This window comes from Apus apus, chromosome 9 (assembly GCF_020740795.1).
Source record: "Apus apus isolate bApuApu2 chromosome 9, bApuApu2.pri.cur, whole genome shotgun sequence".
Classification (NCBI taxonomy): Eukaryota; Metazoa; Chordata; class Aves; order Apodiformes; family Apodidae; genus Apus; species Apus apus.
Window position 1 is genome coordinate 16,982,883 of NC_067290.1, and position 19,271 is coordinate 17,002,153.

Consider the following 19,271-nt stretch of genomic DNA (forward strand, 5'->3'; position numbering starts at 1 on the left):
CATTTGTCCTCAATAGGCATCTATTGCTGGTTTGGTTTTGTTTATTTTTTAAATCAAGGGGTTTGTATTTCTAGATATAGGATAAAGGCTGTTCCTTTCTTGCTCTCACTTCCAGTCAGTGTAATTAATTCTGATCACACTTTCTGGAGGTGATACAAACCCCCTATATACTATTATTTCTACAATCCAAGTTATGCATTGGTTTTGTAAGTTACTGTCATGCAAACTTCTTTTTTGTAATGAGCAAAAAGGAAACAGTCAATGCTGCAGAACAGTTTGGAGCACCTGTGTGGTGCTTTGGAGGGCTCTGTTTCTCCTGACCGTGCAGGAGTTTCCAGAGGCACCTTCCAGCCCAGCCCCAGCAAGAAGGTGGCTTGCACCACCTAAAACCATCTCTGAGCTGCTCTTGGATGGTGATTCCTGGCAGAGTTTCTGAGGGATGTGAATCTTATGGATTCTGTTGTGAAGAGCATTAGCGTAGCTTGTTCTATGAGGAGCTTTCTCCTCTGTTCCTGAGAGGAACAGGGTGTCCGTGGCAGGTAGAGCAGGGTAACTGCTGGTGGGAGGAGTGGGTTGGACCATGAAGTCTCAGCTTTGTCATGACCTGACTGTCCTGACTGAATAGTGGGAGTCATGGCTGAGGGATGTGGAGCATGACAAAACTGCCCAGGCACCTCGTCCTGGGAGAGAGCTGCTGTGTGGCTGAAGGGCTTTGTTGGCCTCTCTGTACCCTAGTGGCTTTGATAACTGTTTTGTTTTCTTTTGTCCACCTTTTCTGTTGCAGATGGATGATGTGATTGATGACATAATTAGCCTCGAGTCAAGTTACAATGAAGAAATCCTTGGCTTGATGGATCCAGCCCTGCAAATGGCAAATACGGTACAATGGTCCTTACCTTCTGGTTTCCCAGTGAAGTCCAACTGCCTTTCCTTGAGAGAGCTCAAAGCTGTAGCATGACTTTTTTTTTTTTGTTTGTTTGCAGGCAATTATGGAGTTATTGTGTTGTCCCGTGAAGTGTAATTAGTTAGCTCTAACTAACTGTTAGCTCTAACATCACAGCTTTGGCTTAACCTGATCTCAGATGGAGAGAATTCCCTAGCTAGGCAACAGCAAAAATACTACAAAATTCACTGGGACTAAAAAACAATCTTCAAATCAAACAAAAGGGGAAGGAATAAAGAAACTTAAAAACTGAACAGGAGAAGGGGACACTGGAAGGCTGAGACAAAAGGCAAGAACACAGAGGTGGGAAAGTGAGTGAGGGAAGGCACAGGTTTCCTCCAAGTTTCTGTTTCTGTTTGCAGCTTCACATTGCTGCTAGCATTAATATAATCGTACTTCTGGCATAATCTTATTTTGATCTTCTGTGGAGGGCAGCTCCAGTGAATTTTTTGCCTTAGGCTTAAGTGCTGTTAGATCTGGCTGAGTAGATGTCTGCCAGGGCTGGCTTCTGTTTCTTTTTTATCTGGTGCCAAAATTTACAGCTTACCACATAGCATCAATCTTGTAGCACAGTTGTACATTTGCTGACAGTACACTAACCTAGTCCTATGCTCCCACAGATTCCCACAGCCCTCTCAGAGATGTGGTGCATGCTGCAGGAAGTGGCCCACCAGCATCCCTTGCTCAATAGTGCCCTTTGAGTAGGTAGAGAAATAACTGCAGAGTCCTACTGGAAAGAAGGGATTTACCTTTCATCTACATTTGCTTGAAAAGTGCAGCGGCCCTGGAGCTGGAGAGGAAAACTTAAACCCATGAAAATATAGTTTTCAAGATAGTTACTCTTTCATTAGGGGTTCAGGTTCTTTTGGAGACCTTCCTCTGAAGTTCCATTGGATTGGGACTCAGGGAATTAGAGGGGGGTTTTATCTCTTTGTGTTTTTCTTCCTGTCTCCTTTCACAGGGACCCCAGCAGTGGCTCTTTGCTTCCAGAAAAGACCATTATGGTACTCAGAGTGCTTTTGGTGCAGGGGGGTCCATAAGTCAATACTTAGGGAGGTCTGCATCCCTCCTGCTTGCTGCCTGACAACAAGCTTTGTAAAGACTACCTCACCCACATTTGCTGTGAAATTTCAGAAATTGCCCACTGTATGTGGTGAAGTCTGTAAAATAAGGATATGAAATAGTAGAATTAAGACTTCTTTACTAACACATTTACATTGCTGGAGGCATAAAGCATATTTCAGCCTCTGAATTAACCTGGAACAAATCCTGTAGAGATGGAAATTGAACCACATGTTCCAACAACTGTTTTGGGGAAAAAAAAGAACCTAATGTAACAGATACTTTTGCTTTGGAACAGGATTTAGCTCTTAAAACACCCAGCATTTTACTCATAAGGAATTCATGTCTGTAGACTGGGCTAAATAGAGGTGGAAGAAATCAGGAGAGGAAGTGGTCTCTAGAGAGACACAACCTATAAATAGCTGTGCTGAGACTATGACAAAGGCTGCTATTGTTCCATGACCAACAGAGAACAAAAGGAGCAGTTTGTTACTCTTGGTAACAGTACTTAATTGATAAGCAAAATGGGAGATTTCTCTATAGAGGGAGAGAAGGGAAGCTACCAAGTTCCTCTTAATTGAAAAGGGCTCATGGCAATCAGTTGCTTGTGGAAGTGTTTGTAAACTTTGGGTTTGGGTCACAAGTTAACTGGCTTATTTCAGTGACTGTTGCTGAGTTTGTGCTTGTAGGTAAGGGAACAACACAATACATTGTTGGTTGCAGGAGCTGGGGAACAGAATCCCTCCCAGTGTGTTACTGGAACCTTAGAAACAGCCCTGTTGGTCACACAGCTGATGTCTCCATGATTTATATAGAGCCAGAGTGACTGAAATGTGAGTGCTTGTTTGGTTGGGATAGTGGAGGAGAAAGGAAAGACTCCCCTGAATGTGCACTATGAGGGGGCTGTAGTAACAATTACCATATTTGAAATTTCTGCTATATAAAAGCAGTAATTTGTGCACCTTGTGAAGCTAAGGCCTAGAAATATGAAAACTCACAAATGAAGACTTTTTAGACCATGCTGTTTCAATGAAGATGACAAGCTAAGTCAGCCATAAGCCACTCTTCAGTTACTTTTTGGGAGAATAAAGGTGAATGATCTGAATGATGCTGTGTTTAAATTTCGTTGTAGCCAGAAGTGGCTAACAAAGCTTTCAGGGAAGAATATTGAAGTTATAAAGATGCTAGAGTTTGGTGAAGGCAGAGAAGGAGCCTTATTAGCACTAGAAAAAAAAGACATCAAATTCCATGTATTTCTCAGTTTTGAGACCTGCATCTTCCCCATGAAATGACTGTGGGAGTTCTGAATATTTTCCGATTGCTTTGTGCTTGGGGAAGGGGATGAAAAGCTTGAGTATCTCAATAGATCAGAGCTTGTAGCATTTGCAAACAGTATGTTTTCCATAGGAGACATTCCAATAGGAGACATTTGAAACCAGCTCAAACCAATGCCCTCAGCATAGGGATACTCTCTCCTTTCTAGTTCCCTGAACTTTGCACTAATTAAGTGTTGGTCTTAACCTTAAAAGTCAACTGGTTTTTATTCCCCTGGGACTTGGAATAGAATTGGGAACAGAGGATGTGACTCAGTTTTAATTTACCTTTACCTGCAGGTATTTTAGCCATGTGTGATGAGCTGAAGTGTTGTATGCACTTCATATTTTTCAGGTGAAAGGAGTTGTATGAAGTTAGTCCCAAAGATGTGGCTTGTAGTGCTGGAGAAGTGGCCCCCCAGGGGCTCATGCTGAGTGTGGACTGTGCACATAGTCACACTCATAGTAAAAAGTTAGAACTGAAGCTTTGAGTTCAGCTTGCTGAGGAAAGGGGTAAAAAAAGAAGCTGATCAATCTCCTTCCTTAGGGGTCACTGATTTAAACTGAGATTGTTGGCATCTGCCTCTAATGTAAATTTCCTTGATAAGCATTCACGTCTATATGCAAACTTGATCAGCTCTACAAGTTTCTCCCTGCATCTTCCTTTATTTAGCTCATGCTGCATCAGCAGTGATTGTGCTCTGGTTGCTGCACAGCTCTTGGTGTGGTTCCTCTGGTGTTTGCAACTTCTACAGGACTTCAGCAGCTTCTGCCTGTGTTACAGCCCCTTTTGTGATGATGACTTGTACAGGTCCTGTTTGTTTCCATGGAAATGCAGCACAGTGCTGACACCTTTGGGGACAAAAGAGTAAATCACAAATCTGTTTTAACAAGCTGGGTCCATTTTGCAGTAAGTAAAGCAGCTTGGTGACCTTGAGTATTCTCCATGTTTAGTTATAACGTGCTGCTTTACTTAGGCATCAAGATGCTACTTTCTAGATTTCGGGGGGGGGGGCAGGGGAGAATTTTGTTTTATTTCCCTGAAATTCCTAATTAGTTTTCACATGTCTGGTCTGAACTTCAAGTCCCTGAGCTACAAACAAGTTCTTTGTGCTCTCTCCACGAGAGAGCAGCATAAATAGAAAAAGCACATCCAAGTCAGAAGGGTGTGTGATGCTGTTGCTGTGCCTGTGTCTTGGATGGGGTCAAAAGATATAAGGGGTCAGCCTTGTAGAGCAGGCAGGGAGAGAGTGGTCACCCTGATATTCATGGGGATTCATCACAACTTGGGCCATAGTCTGTGATGGACACCTGTGACCTTAGATTTATTATAGGTATTCCTTCTTGTTGTTTGTTTGGGGATTTTTTTTTTGGTTGGTTTATATATATTTTTTATTTTATTTTATTTTATTTTGCTTTCAAGAGCTAAGGGGAAAGGGAGGAATTACAAGGCTTGATCTTGGTGAGAATTCAGTTACATTTTTCCTCTGTCATTTAAAAGATTGAGTCAAGGGACTTGATTTTTCTTATTGGCCACTGTCTGTTCAATACAAGTATGAGCAGGAGTTCTAGTGAGTGGATGCAGATCAACTTTTATTCTTATGGTGGCTCCAGATGGCAGATATTTTCTTAGGTCTCATTCTGGCAAGGACCATCAGCAGAAGTTGGATAGTCTGGGCTGTGACTCACTCCATTGTATCCAAGAGCATTAGTTATATGGGTGTAAAGTTAATACTCTTCATCTCTGTAGGATCAGTGTCTTGGAGGGACTGGTTTTCTTTGCAGCAACAATGATAAGAAGTATTGCAACTCTGATAAGATATCAAAGTGGTTTTTTTACGTGCCTTTTCAAAACCTAGTTTGAAAACGAGAGAGGTGGGTAAAATAGTGCACACAGGATAAACTTCTTTAAATATGTTTCAATTTAAAGGTACAGCTTTCGAAAGTCTTGTTGGAATACAATCCCATTTCTGTATAGACCTTCTTGCTTAAATATGCCTAAATAAGAATAGCAGAATGAACAAGTAATTGGGAAAACTTAATGTCAAAATAATCTTCCTCCCACTGGTGTGTGTTTTTGTTATGTAAGTTAAAGTAAACTTAAATGTTTTCTGTGTAGGTAGCTTTCAAATCACATGAGAAAAGGGACTGATGAATATAGTGTTCTCCTTCAAGCATGTGACAACTTGCTATGTGCTTTCACTCACATATTCCTGGAAAGCTGGGGGCTTCCTCCAGGAGTGCTCTGTAGGCGCTCTCAGATTGTTCGTGTAAGAGAAGCGATGGGGGTACAGACTTCACTGTTCCACTGCAAAATAAGGAGAAATAAAGCAGCAATGTTGTCAGCTTGTTACCTCTGCTGCACGTTCTCTGTCTACATATTTGTGAGAGAAGACGGTTTTCCTAATGTAGGAGTTCTATTCCTCCTGCCCTTACAAATCAGTGACTTTTGCTGATATCGTTGCACGCTCTGTTTGCACACAGAGAAGAGCACAGATTCCTTAGCAGATCCTACTCTGTTCTTCTGTTCAAAGCCTTTCAAAAGGGCAAAATAAATGATCCTTTTTCTTGTTTATCTTTTCCAGTTGCCTGTGTCTGGCAATTTGATTGACCTTTATGGCAACCAAAGCATGCCTCCTCCAGGACTAAACATCAGCAACTCATGTCCAGCCAATCTTCCTAATATAAAAAGGGAGCTCACAGGTAAATATGTCTTTAATACCACCTTGGAGCAATAATGGAATTGTTTTGAATTCAGGTGATATTGGACATAATTTCTGTTATGGAAAAGAATATGTGGATGAATAGTTACTTTTTGCTTTCTGGACCATTTTTTAGCAGACTTGTTAGTCTGCAGTGCAGTTGTGTTCCTGTGTGGCCATGTGTGTTCACTTTGACAAATTAAGATCAAGTCCCTAAGTGTCACAGGGAGCTTCTGTGCATCTCTTGCAGAGTTGTTTTCTAGTTTGGGCTTATCATTTGCTCTGTCAACACCAAACTTTTAACAAATTCACATCTGGAGTCTCTGTGGGATACAAGTTGAGGAATGCTACAAGTTGAGGGTTTACTCTAGTTGGGGAGGGCAAGAGTGAACAACCAGGCTGTTGTAACATGAAATCTGGACGCTTAGATCCTGTAAAATGCAAAATTAGACACGCAAGAGAGAGAATATGCGTCTCTTCATTGAAGAGGAAAATGAAGAATCCCATACACTTCTTATTGTGTTGGTTCTTCCGGCAGTGATTTGAATAAACCCTTGGGAGGCAGGGGGAAGGGGGAGACTAAAAGCCTTTTTCTCTCAACCATGCATGTACAGAAACTAAGTAGTCTGACAAATGAAATAAGAAGTTTTGTTTTCTCGAGCGTGTTTTGTTTTTGCTGTTCTGCTTCACTTGAAAGGCTATAACCACATGTAGGGTACAGTAAACAAAGTAAGCTTGTCTGCAGGAGGAACAAATGGAGATCCATCCTAGAACCAATGACAAAATCATCTTAATATACCCAGGAATGGCTGTTCTTCAGCCCAGCAGGGAGCCACACTGTAGGCAGCATGGTAGAGCCATAGTTTTGTCCTTGTCTGACATATTTCTGGATTTCTATTGTGAAAACTCACAGGCTGACTCAGTTGCAAAGCAGGTTCTGGGCATGAATTAGTTTAAGGAGAGCAGTTTTAATAGCCCAGGAGTCAGCTTCCCAGGAGGAAATACCAGAGCTCTGAGCTGGCAGATATTTGCATTTATATGACTGTACAAAACGTCAGTTCAAATGAAGACACCCAAGCTGCACAATGATTTCTGACTGTTAGAAAAAGAAAAGCTCTTGCAGTGATGGAACTTCATTAAGAGGTGGATGGCAGGGATGAGAACTACTCAAAGTCTTTCATCACCTCAGTTATAGAAAGTTAAAGGTGGCTGTAGGTGGCAAACTAAACATCCAAGTGGTCTTGTGCAAGTCCTCAGTACCTCAAAATAGACCTGAGCTAAATTATGTATCTATAAGCTACATTCACCTGTGTACAGAAACAATGCAAATTAGTGCTTCTGTTCAAAATATATGCTAGCAGATTGCATTTGATTTAAGAGAGTTTAGGAATTAAACTCAAATTTGATAGCAGTTGCTTTGACATTGATCTGGCCAAGCCTTTGTGCAGAAATCACTATTGCCGGTGCTTTTTGCCAGCCAGAGATTTTAAAATCAGCATTTTATTGCAGCCAGGAGTCCTTTGGTTCTCCATTTCCTGATTTTGCTGTTGGAACTTTCCTTGCTATATTTAAATCTAGCATCTGTCAGAAACCTTTCTCCATCCTACTGTATCAATATCAAAATTATGAAGAACCAAGGGAATTTAACAAACTTCATTATGCTTTTGCCTGAAGTATTGTATGCTGATGTCTGATAATCATAGAATGTCTTGGGTTGGAAGGGATCTCTAAAGCTCATCTAGTCCGACCCCCCTACAATAGGCAGGGACATCTCACAGTAGAACAGGTCGCTCAGAGCCCCATCAAGCCTGACCTTGAATGTTTCCAGGGGTGGAGCCCCCCACCACCTCTCTAGGCATCCTTTTCAAGTGATTCACCACCCTCAGATTAAAGAACTTTTTCCTAATGTCCAACCTAAATCTACCCTCTTCTAGCCTAAAACCATTACCCCTTGTCCTGTAGTTACATGCCCTAATGAACAGGTCTTTCCCAGCCTTCTTACAGGCTCCTTTCAGGTACTGGAAGGTCTCTATAAGGTCCCCCTGGAGTCTTCTCTTCTTCATGCTGAGTGTGTAATAAATGTGTAGAGCAAGGTTAAGAACAGCTCTGAGTTGAGGAGACAACTGATACGTAGCATGGTTGTCATTACTTTTCTTTTTGCTTTCCTGAAGCAAGGACTGTTGTTTTCTAACAATGTTGCTGATAAAGGTGTTGAATTTTTCATCTTATTTCCATATAATGAGGACAGTAGTATAGCTGGAAAATACAGTATTTTTCATTGGTCACTTAAGTTATCCCTTGAGTCTTGTAGTGACGTGCAAGCACGTGCCACAGGAGGAGGCAGCTTTAATTTGGATGAGTAGAGCCTCTGACTCCTGGCTGCTTCACATCCTGCCCAGGGAGCAATGCCATAAGCATCTGGTTCCTCTGGTTCAGCCTCTGCTCCCTGCGTTGCTGGCCGCGTGTGAGCGTAGGAGAAGGGATGTTGAATTTCAGCAGTTTGTTGTCCTCAAATACCTTGCTGAATCAGGGCCTCCGTGGGAAACGTTCTCCTCACGGAAGTCAACGTGGGAAGGGATGCTCCACAGGTGCAGGGATGTGAAGTTCAACACCAGTGTTGGGTTTTGGCACTCACTGCCCCCCTGCTCCATGGAATGGGTGCGATGATTGGTTTGGCAAAACCCGACCAGGTTTCCTGCGCAGATGTTTCACAGACCCACACGTTGTGTTTGAATGACCTTCATTCTAATTACTTCATTCACATGCACAGCATGTATTTTTCCTACAGAGTCAGAAGCAAGAGCGTTGGCTAAGGAGAGGCAAAAGAAGGACAATCACAACTTGAGTAAGTTTTGGTTCTTCATGTTTTGCACCAATTTTAGCACTGATTTTAGGCGTCCACTGTTGGAATGTGGTGATCATAATCTGAACGGGACACTGCATGTGGTATGTAGTCCCCGTTCCTTTTGTTGTGCCCATAAAACAAATATCTCCAATTTTTTGTGAAACGTGTTCTTAAATCTAGTATTGATTTTTAAACTCTACTTTTATTTTTTTAATAATCTGAGTGAACAGGAGGTTGTTACTAATGGAATTAAGAGGAGCAGTATCCAGTTGCTTTTAACAAATCCACCTTGCATGATTTAGCCATTTTTTTAACATAATCTAAAATCTTAGATATGTGATGAACTTGTGACTTTAAACATCAGTGTGTGTCCTCACTGTGGCAATTTTATAAATTCCATTTTTTAAAGGAATGTGTATTTCCAAGTTGGAAAACCCCCTGACATTTTCATTAGCATCTTATGATTTAAAAGATCCTTAAGTTGTCCTTTTATAACTTTATATTACTAGAAAAAAAAGTTCTTTCATGCCTTGAGCTATTCAGAAGCCTTTTCTGTAGCATGAAAAGCTAATGCAGGAAAACAGGTATTTAAGTTTGACTTCTTGATTCTCAGAATGTTGCATTTGAAAGAGTATTTTTAAGAAGAATCTATACATTTTATGCCTTTTCCTGCTTTGGGATTTCCTTGAGCATCTAAATTTTTGTCCCTGAGTTTGTCTGTGATGCTCTTCCTTAGGAAAGCATTCCTTTCTCAGTTGAGTCCTACTAACAGCCATCCTGGTTTTTAGAGTCTCAGTTAAACTCAGCCACTTGAGCAGTCCCACATGTTTGCAGTGTAGCCACAACTTCTGACTTAGTGTCTCCATGTGTGGGAGAGCAAAAGAAATTACTCTGCCACTGGATTTTAAGCTTCAGGCAAACATTTCAAAGGCACTTAAAGAAGTCTTAGATGAAACACTTTATATATTGTAATTAAGTGTGAATATTACTTGTAACATTTGTGCTGTTTTTCCTAAAGTTGAACGAAGAAGAAGATTTAATATTAATGATCGTATAAAAGAACTAGGCACTTTGATACCCAAGTCAAATGACCCGTAAGTATAATGTGCCCAAGGAGACTGTGGGAGGGAAATGTCAGAAGAGAGAACAATCCTAAGGGAGAAAGAGAATTCACAAAAAAAAATAATTCTGAATTTTTTTGTATGATCCTGGCACTCCATGATGGTAGAAATGCTTGAGGGTTCCATTATGTTTTATGAAGATCGTTTTGGGGGTTATTTTCTCCCTTTTGGATCTTAAATTTACATTAATTTGATGATTTCTGTCACAAAGCAGTCACCATACCGTTGTGCAGGAGCTCAGCATGGACTGTGGGATTTGGAAGGGCTGGGGTTGGTGCTGGGGCTGCCTGGCTGAGCAGCACAGACTTGTTAGGATGGGAAACCTTAGTCTGGTCTCACTGCCTAGCTGGCTGCTTGTCTTGCTAAGCGATTCTTTCCATTTGTTTCTGTGAAATTACAGGGCAGTTCATTATAATTCCCCTTCCCTTCAAGAAGGAGGAAAATAAAGAGCGTAGTCGTGTGTCTGTTCACTAATAATTGGCCAGTGTTTATGGTAATTTCCCAGTAGTTCTTTTAGGTAATTCTACTGCTACTAATTTGTCAAGGAACCCCTCTTGCTCTGGATCTTGAAAATCTTACTTAAATCTGAATGAATGCTCCATGGTGCTTTTGGGCACAGTTTCCATTAAGGCAGCTGGCCATGGAGCAACTCCCAGCTACACTTCAGAGAGGCTCTTTACTCTAAAGCAAGCAAGACAATATTGCACAGTATCAGCCTATGGGAGAGGTGGATCTTTGGTCTGAGAGTCTGCAGTAATCTGGTGGTTTTCATGTAAACAAAGTAAGATGATGCAGGGGAGAAAAGGATGCAGGCAGCCCCTCTCTCTAAAGCAAATGTGGGAAGAACAATGTGGGAGAAGCAGTATGGGAGCCACGTCCCCCCTGACTGAAGAGCTATCACCCCCAGGCTTCAATGTGGCATTTTTCTTGTAGCCAGTTTTAAGCTAAAGCACTTGAATTTGCTGCTGCACTGAGCTTCTCTGACCGTGGCACAGCAGTGATACAGTGCCACCAGGAGGACTATTGCTTGCTGCTTCTGAGAAGCCAAAGGGCTTCAGGTCTTTCTCCCACAGAAGCACCACGTGTGTCCTTTTAAGTAAGTCCCCAGCTGAAATCAGGCAGGGCACAGGTAGCCAGCTGGGCTGTGTCCCTGAAGAGCCTTGTGGGGTTTTGTGGTGTTGTCTTCCAGCCTTGCCAGAAAGTGACGAGGGGTGACCCTGGTCATCTTTGCTCTGCATGGTCCTAAGCTGTGCAGTGACAGGGGGTGGGACTGAGGGGATGGTCAGAGGGCAGCCCCTGGGCTCTGTGCCCTGGGCTGGCTGCTGTGTGGTGACCATCTGGCCACCTCTGCCTTCCGCATTCATCAGCTTGGAACCAATATTAGCCAGGTGTTATGTATATAGGAGGTGTAATCATACCTGCCCATGGGAAGGTAGTGACTATAAAATAAAGCTCTTAAACAAGCTCCCTGAAAGCCTTAACTCTTCCTTGTTTTCACTGATCTCAAAGGGATATGCGCTGGAACAAGGGGACTATTCTGAAGGCATCCGTGGATTACATCCGCAAGCTGCAAAGGGAGCAGCAACGCACGAAGGAGCTGGAGAACAGGCAGAAGAAGCTGGAACATGCCAACAGGCACCTGCTGCTCAGAATACAGGTTTGCTGAGAAAGAAGCTGCAAACGCTGTCGATGTTGCAGTGTGTGACTGCAAATTGTGGCAACTGAAGCTTGTTTGTAGGAGTGTGGGTTAGAAGGAACCACTGCTTTAATTAATGGTGGCCAAGGCTAAGATGTCTGCAGAGATTTTTCCAGGAAAAAAACAGGATACATTAGTGTAAAAAAAAAAAAAAAAAAAGTAATGCCACTAGTGCTAGTAAAGCACTTAAGACTGGTCTATTTTTGTTCTACTATGGGCAACAGAAGTTGCAAGCCATACTATAAGAAAAATTTATGTAGATTTTTTCCGTTTTTTGGGGTGCCAGACCTAAGGAATTGGGACTTTATATATGGTTTATTTGTTGATAGTGGTCAAATTTAGTTGAACTGTTTGGGAATGTGTTCACTCGATATGTCTTGTTTGTGGAGGTTTTTTTTTGACCTGTAGCTTTAGTGCTTGTTTTTCCTTCTGAAGTGGTTTGAGATGACTGTCAATAAATAAAATCTTTTAGGTCCCATCAGTCAGAGAAGCTCTGCAGATTCCAGTCTTCTAATCTGCTCTCTTATTTCGTCTCTCTATCAGCCCTTCTCTCTGATGCTCTGCAGGAAACTGTCATCTGCTTTCTGCTGCTCACAGGACAAAATGGACAGGGAGGGCAGCACTAGTGACAGACACCACAGCACTGTATCTTGAGTTCCCTGTTGGTATCTGGGGGACTGTATTTAATGTGGAGGCTGCCCTGGCTTATCTGATAGCATTTGCAGAGAAGTGCACCTCATGCAAGTGCTCCAAGAGTTTTTCAGCAGGACAGCCAAGAGTGTTGAGCTGCTTTTTTTTTCTCATGGAGCTGCTGTGGTTGGTTGGTGGTCGTCATTGTTCCTTGAAGTCTGTAGGACTGTAAAATAGTTCTCCTCAACACTGAAAAGCAGTAGGTGGCATGAATATTTTATCCGTGGGTTGTTGCCTTGTGAGATTCACCCAGGCTCCCAGCAGCCTGTATGACACAGAGATGTAGGGGTGAGAGCTCCATCTCTCTAGTGGATTCCTTTGCCTTCATCTCGAGCTGGATAGGAAAACTTAGCCTTGCACCCTACACAGCTTTTGTTGTCAAGTCTGTTCTCCAGGTGGACAGAGAGAGCTGGATGTCCACCCCCTCTATAAAAGGCTAATAAAAGAATATCTAGACTTGGGTGTAAGAACACATAACATGGAGACAGTGATGTCCCAGATTCTCCCGTTGCTGCTCCCCGCAGCGCACACGGCCAAGCTCTCTGTGCAGCCTCTGGTGTCAGACACCCCTGAACCACAGCCTGGCTAATCCACAAAGGAGATAATGAAGCTAGAAATACCTGAGAGCCAAGTGTGGTAGTAAACAGCTTTAAAATAGAACAGGCTGGGATGAGCTTGAGTGCTGGTTTTGTAGTTCACTGAGCAATCTGTTTGCTTAGAGTGAGAGGATAAAGATGCATGACCCCTCTGCAGAGCAACATCAAGAATTGTTATTTCAAAGCTAAGTCAGATCACTTTTTAAGCATCTTTCATCTTCCTTTGCGTTATCCATCTGCCCTGGCTCCTTCTTCTATCAAAACAACATAAAAAACAGACCCTTGAATAATGGGCAATACATCTGGCAGCAAATAACCTAAAGTCTGTGTTTTCTCTCTTTGTGTTGATTAAGCACAGAATAATGTTAGCTGATGGAAGAAGTGACTCTTTCTTCCACCTTCTCTGTTGATCTTGCAGTGTCAATACAAGCTTGTTCTCTTAGCTTGAAAATGGAAAAAAGGCAATTAATCAACCTCAGTGACAGGAATATCCAGAAACTGTACAGTCACAACAGTGATTGTGATTGCCTAATATAAGGTATAAGTAGAAGCAAAACACTTCTCTTACCGCTGCATTTAAAAAAGGGTATTTAAGTAGATTCTTCTATTACCTGTCTTCAGTCAAGTGCATCTCTTATCATTAAATGTAAAGGTGAGATTTAAACTTTTTATGGAGATTTGAAGAATCCTGGCTGTGTGTGAAGTATGAAGCGACTTGCCTGTCATTTTTCAGTGCAGGAATAATGTTGCTCAGTTTTGGCTGACCTCTTTACTTCCAGCTCTACCAGACTTGTAGAATGAGAAATGTCCCTTCCAGTGTCTCAGCAGGAAATGACCAAGCATCATCTAGACATGCTCTGTCTTCACATATGGCTTTTTGGACACACATCTGTCCCTGGATGTGTTCAAGGAAAGGCTGGATGTGGCACTTAGTGCCGTGGTCTAACCAGTGTGGTGGTGTTAGGTCGTAGGCTGGACTTGATGATCTTAAAGGTCTTTTCCAGCCTTGGTGATTCTGTGATACGAAGTGCATGCTTCTGCTATTCCATTTTTATTTTTTTTTTCCCAACTTTTAAATGCTTTCCCCACCTGTCCTGATTCCGGACTTGCCTGTGGCACTGGTTTGAGAAAGAGCCTGGGGGAGGAATGTTTCGTTTCTGTAGGGTGCTGGGCTTTGTTTCTGAGGTAGGTTCTGAGGAGAAGTCATGTTGTGTGTGGTGATGCTCATCCACCTCTTCATGAAATTAGTGTTCAGGTGAAGATCTGTAGAAGTGTACAAGGTGCAAGCTCTTGTTACTGTTAGAAAGGGAGGAAATTTTTTGTGTCCAACAGAAGGATGCAAAGTTGCAGTGTAAGTTGCAGTACCTGAGAGCATGAGATGACGGATTTTGCTTTCATATTTATTTATTATTTTAATCTGTCCCTTATGGTCCTTCACAGGAACTCGAGATGCAAGCTCGGGCACACGGACTGTCCCTTGTTCCATCTACAGGCCTTTGCTCCCCTGATATGGTCAACAGGGCCATCAAACAAGAACCTGTGCTGGACAACTGCAACCAAGACATCCTGCCGCACCACACAGACCTGTCTTGCACAACCACCCTCGATCTCACTGATGGTACCATCACCTTCAGTGACAACCTTGGGAGCGTGACTGAACCAACTGGCACTTACAGTGTTCCTGCCAAAATGGGATCCAAACTGGAAGATATCTTGATGGACGATACCCTCTCTCCTGTCGGAGTAACTGACCCACTACTTTCCTCTGTGTCTCCTGGAGCATCGAAGACGAGTAGCAGGCGGAGCAGCGTGAGCATGGAGGACACTGACCATGCTTGTTAGCATATACTTGGCACACCTTTCATAAACTGCTTTGTTTCTTGATCAGTAGATTAAACAGTTTACCTTTTGTAGAATTTTTTGATTTTTTTTTTCCCTTGTGCTTCATCAGTAGCCCAGTGTGTGTGCGTGTGTGTATATATTATATATATAGGATTTTTTTTAGATTTTTTGGTGAAGAAACTTGTATATTCTATTTTAAAGCTACCAATGCCTCCAAAATATTGTACAGCATATGTACAGTATCTGTGAACTGGATTCGCCAAGAACTTTGAACTGGTCAAATTACTCAAAGCAATAGAATGAATTACACATGAAGAGTCTGTTTCTACTGGGGGGGAGGGGGGAATCGTAGAGGTGTAAATGCAACCTATTTACTTGGAAACAAAATGTACAGTTAAAAGAATGTACAGAAACAACAACAAAAAGTCCAAATTTGTAATTGTATTAATTGAATAGTGCTGCCTTAAAGATACAGTGTCCCTCAAATGTTGGTCTTTACATGACAAGTGTTTAGGGAAATATACCCACCCTACTCCACTCAGAATACAAACAAGCAAAAACAAGTGTTAAGACATCCTGATTGTGTTGATTGTGAGAGGGAGAGGGGAGTCTCTTTCTCGGAGTGCTCTTTAATTGTACTCTGAGCTGATTTGAGTTTTCCTTTTGATCATGGTTCCAGTTTTTCTCTTAGATTTTTATTTTGTTTTGTAACACGTGTTGATGGCTTGCTGAGAGGAAACCAAGCAGGAGCACTGTAAGTTGGTAGGTACACACTTTGGACAAAAAACCCCACAACAATTGAGACATTTTATCAGCTGGGCACATTACGTTGTACATATCTAATTGGCTTTATTTTTTTTTTAATTGCATTGTACAGTTTCTTTTGATTTGCATGGATTCCTTAGTTATCCTCAACTTTTTGTTTTAAATATATTTGTATTTCATTTGTAAGATTTTTGCCTCTTAATATTGCAAGAATTTTTTGACATTTTTAAAACTCATTGGAAGTTTTCTGCGTTCTTTGTAAACACTTGAAAGGAAGCTTTTATGCAGGGTTCTGTGTTTTAAGAGAGATTTTGAGAATATTTTGTATATTACCGTCTCACTTTGAACATGTTTTTAAACACATTTAAGGTAGAGTATAAATTTAGATTAGGTAATAAAACAACTCTGTAGAGAAACTGAACTTACATATTTATTTTTAGTGATACAGGAAAAAAAAAGTAGTAATATGCTTGGAAACATAACTATGTAGTTAATATACCAGTTATAGTAATTTGTGTTTTATTTCAGCACTGGGGCTGACATAAGAAAAACAAAAAAGAAACAAAAAAAGAGTAAATTACTGTATCTGCAAATAACTGTTACTTGATAACAATGTTATTAATTTTTAACATGCAACAATGTTGTACAAGTAGTTGGGTGCATTATCTACTCAAGTGTAGTCCTATGCAATACTGGTAGTTATACTCGTATTATATCAAGCCTGGGTGTTTGAGAGGGGTGACCTGTGGTGTTACGGGCTGGATGGAGTGGATGGATTTCTCCAGAGCAGCCTAGAGCTGACTCGCAAGCGGCAGGCGGGCGAATCCCGTTCGGAATGAAGTGCCTTAAACTCTAGTTATAGTCTTCCTGGACTAGCACTGACTGACGTGTGGCATAGGAGGGAGCTTTCGGGTGGTGTGTTCCAGGACGCTGGGGTGTTGCATGGTGCCTACGTAGAGAAAACAAGAGCTTCCCATTCTCCTTTGTGCTACACGGGGAATTACAGAGGGTAAGTGAAACGGTTAGTGATGGGGGTGCCAGTGTGGGAGGTTCCTGAGGAAACCTTGATGGCAGCAGCTGGTGTTCAGAAATCAAATGTGAACTGGGCAGCGATGGGACAGCTGGGGACAGGGTCGGCAGTTCCCGGAGCTTGCGGCCTGGCTGGCTCAGCTTTCTCCTGAGGGTTTCCCTGTGGAGGGGTTCTTGGAGTGTCTCCTCCCAGTGCCAATGGCTGGGGGCTTGGGGGGGATGTGGCTTGCTGCTCTGGTGCTCCAGGGGCTTGCTGCTCCAGGGTCTGCGTTGCTGTTGCTCGTTCTGTGGCTGCTGCTGGCTGTCCTGCCATCTCCGTTCCCACGTGAGCAGCAAGCTGTGTGTTGGCATTGATGCAACCACCAGGTTGTGGCTTTTGGTTTGTTGAGTTTTAATTTTTTATTTTTTTTTTTTAAGGAGGAGCTGGAGTTAGGTTTTCATGATGACTCTTCCCCCTACGCTCCAGACAGCTTTTGGGAATGTGTCTTTCCTAGGGTAGTGAAGCTCTGGCCCAGGGCAGGACCTGGGACCCTGCAGGACATGCTGCAGCCATCGTGGTCCTTAGGCAGGGAAATCCCCTGCCAGGCAGCTCTGCTGTGATTAGCTCTGAGTATGTGGGTACAGGCTTCTGGTGCTGCTGTTTGGTAATGGTGACAGGTAAAGAAAATCAGGGCTGTCAAATGCTTGTAGCTGTAACACAGGGTTGCATTACCCTTCCCCATTGAAATGGAACAGCTCTGCAGCAAAATCAGGGTGTGCACGCTTGAGTGTAGTAGCTGAAAACCACTGAATAGATTGAATAAGGCTTTGGTTTAGTGCCTGTGCTGGGCATTCAGAAATTCAAGTCTAGGCTGTGGTATATAAATATTTTTTCAAGCTGACTTGAAACACTGGTACCTGCTGGCAGCCATGACTGATATTTGGCTTCATGCTGTGTGGGGATGAGTTAGGATTCAAGAAAACTGTCATATCAAGAGCTGGATTTCTTGATAAAAGTCACTGTGACCCCAGCAGCTGTGTTGTGTGGTCCCTGTATGTTGTGTCACTCGGAGGTAACATGACTCGGTTGTGCCCTGCTCACTCATCACCCCATGTTTCCTTAGGCTACAGCCCTCCTCTGAGTTTAACCAACCTTTGAGTGGCAACATGTTGGGGCTGTGGTGGTGACATCTCAAGGAGACACGGACCTCTAGGTGGGTGCAAACTGGAGATGGCTTTGCCTGTTTGCTCATGGAGGAACATGTGGCTGTGAGGTTTTGCAGCGGATTGATGGCAGAGGCCAGAGACAGTGTTTAGAGGCAGGGTTTGGCATGAACTCGGTGGAGTGAGATGGACAGAAGTTATTGCCCAGTCTGATGGTGGTGTCTTGAGGGACACTGGGCTGGCGGTGGCTTCCCTGAGTGAGCGGACAGGACACCTACCAGTTCTCACTTTGCCAAGGCCATGCAACAAGCAGGAACATGCAGAGTACCGTGGAGTTCTTCCTTTACTGCTTTTGGTCTACAAAGCAATATTTAACTCTTACAACCTGTAAAAGTAAAAAGAAGGTACATGAGGAAAGCACAAAGCACAAAATAATGCACTTACATTTATGTTGTTTGACATAAAATGCACTGGGGGGGGAAGCTGATGTTGATAATAGTATAAATACCTATATTTCTTGAAAAAGTGACATTAATTACTGCCTCTTGCTATGATGCTTGGTACTGTAATGTTGATATTCATCTGCTGTTGACTGCAGCAATAATTTGTGTATGGTCCATAGCACTGTAAATTATGGATCAATATTAATGTATCCAATGAAATAATTTGAACTGTTGTTCTTGATAGATGGATTAAAGCATTTGGTTTTTCACATATGTCTGTGTAAGCCACTCGTTTTCCATGTAAGTGGATCATGTTTGTCTGTGTGTTTGAAGTCCCAGCAGTGCTCCTGTGTTTGTGACCTGGCAGTGGATGTGTCCATGTCCCTGAGTTGGTGTCAGTCAGCAGCCCTGGTTGCCCCAGAGCTGTCTGGTTGTGTTGTGGTAGCACAGGGGGGATGGAGCTACTCACCAGGCTCCACTTGGGCTTTGCAAGTACCCACCAAAGCAGATAGAGCCAAAACTTGCTGTTCAGGCTAAGGGACAAAACAGGTGGACATAGAAAAATAGCATTGCCCCTTGCCCCCCACCACCTGCCCTGTGATGGACTGGGTGAGGTCTGGGGGTACCAACACCTCTGCCCTGCTGTGTCTCCTGTGAGGTCACTCACCCCTACAGTTCTACACAGAAGCACCTCACCACCTTCTGCAGCTGACCTCTGCATAGAGACATCCCAGTCCTCTCTGCTCTGAACCTTCTGCTCACCCAACATGCAAACAACTGCTGCTGGGTTGTGCTGCAGCTTATGCTGGATAGGAGCTAGCTGGGGTCTTGTTTGTCTTCCCATCTTCATGATTTTTCCCTGTCTCTGTTGCTTTCATCCCCTCTGTTGCTTGCTGTCCCCACAGCATGGAGTCCTCACTGTCTGTGAATGTTGCTGCAGCAGCAGTGGTGCTTAATGTGAATTACCTCATGGGCTTTAAGCCCAGATTACAAGTAACAGAAATTTTAAATTTGGCCTGTGTCTAGAAAATCTGATACTTGATAGGAGTAGAAAATACTCAGTAGAAAATAATTCAGTTAC

The 19,271-nt window shown here is 42.8% G+C and overlaps 1 protein-coding gene across 5 annotated transcripts in view; it reads left to right on the top strand.

Moving 5' to 3' along the window:
* Positions 1-18,463, top strand: part of MITF (melanocyte inducing transcription factor) — a 102,923-nt gene extending 84,460 nt beyond the window's left edge. For all 5 annotated transcript variants that reach the window (XM_051627452.1, XM_051627453.1, XM_051627457.1 and 2 more), the window contains 6 exons: positions 785-880; positions 5,904-6,021; positions 8,809-8,865; positions 9,884-9,959; positions 11,496-11,643; positions 14,409-18,463. In XM_051627452.1, coding sequence (XP_051483412.1) covers positions 785-880; positions 5,904-6,021; positions 8,809-8,865; positions 9,884-9,959; positions 11,496-11,643; positions 14,409-14,810 — 897 coding nt within the window. In that variant the 3' untranslated portion in view covers positions 14,811-18,463. The remainder of the gene's footprint in view (positions 1-784; positions 881-5,903; positions 6,022-8,808; positions 8,866-9,883; positions 9,960-11,495; positions 11,644-14,408) is intronic.
* The last annotated feature ends 808 nt before the right edge of the window (positions 18,464-19,271 follow it).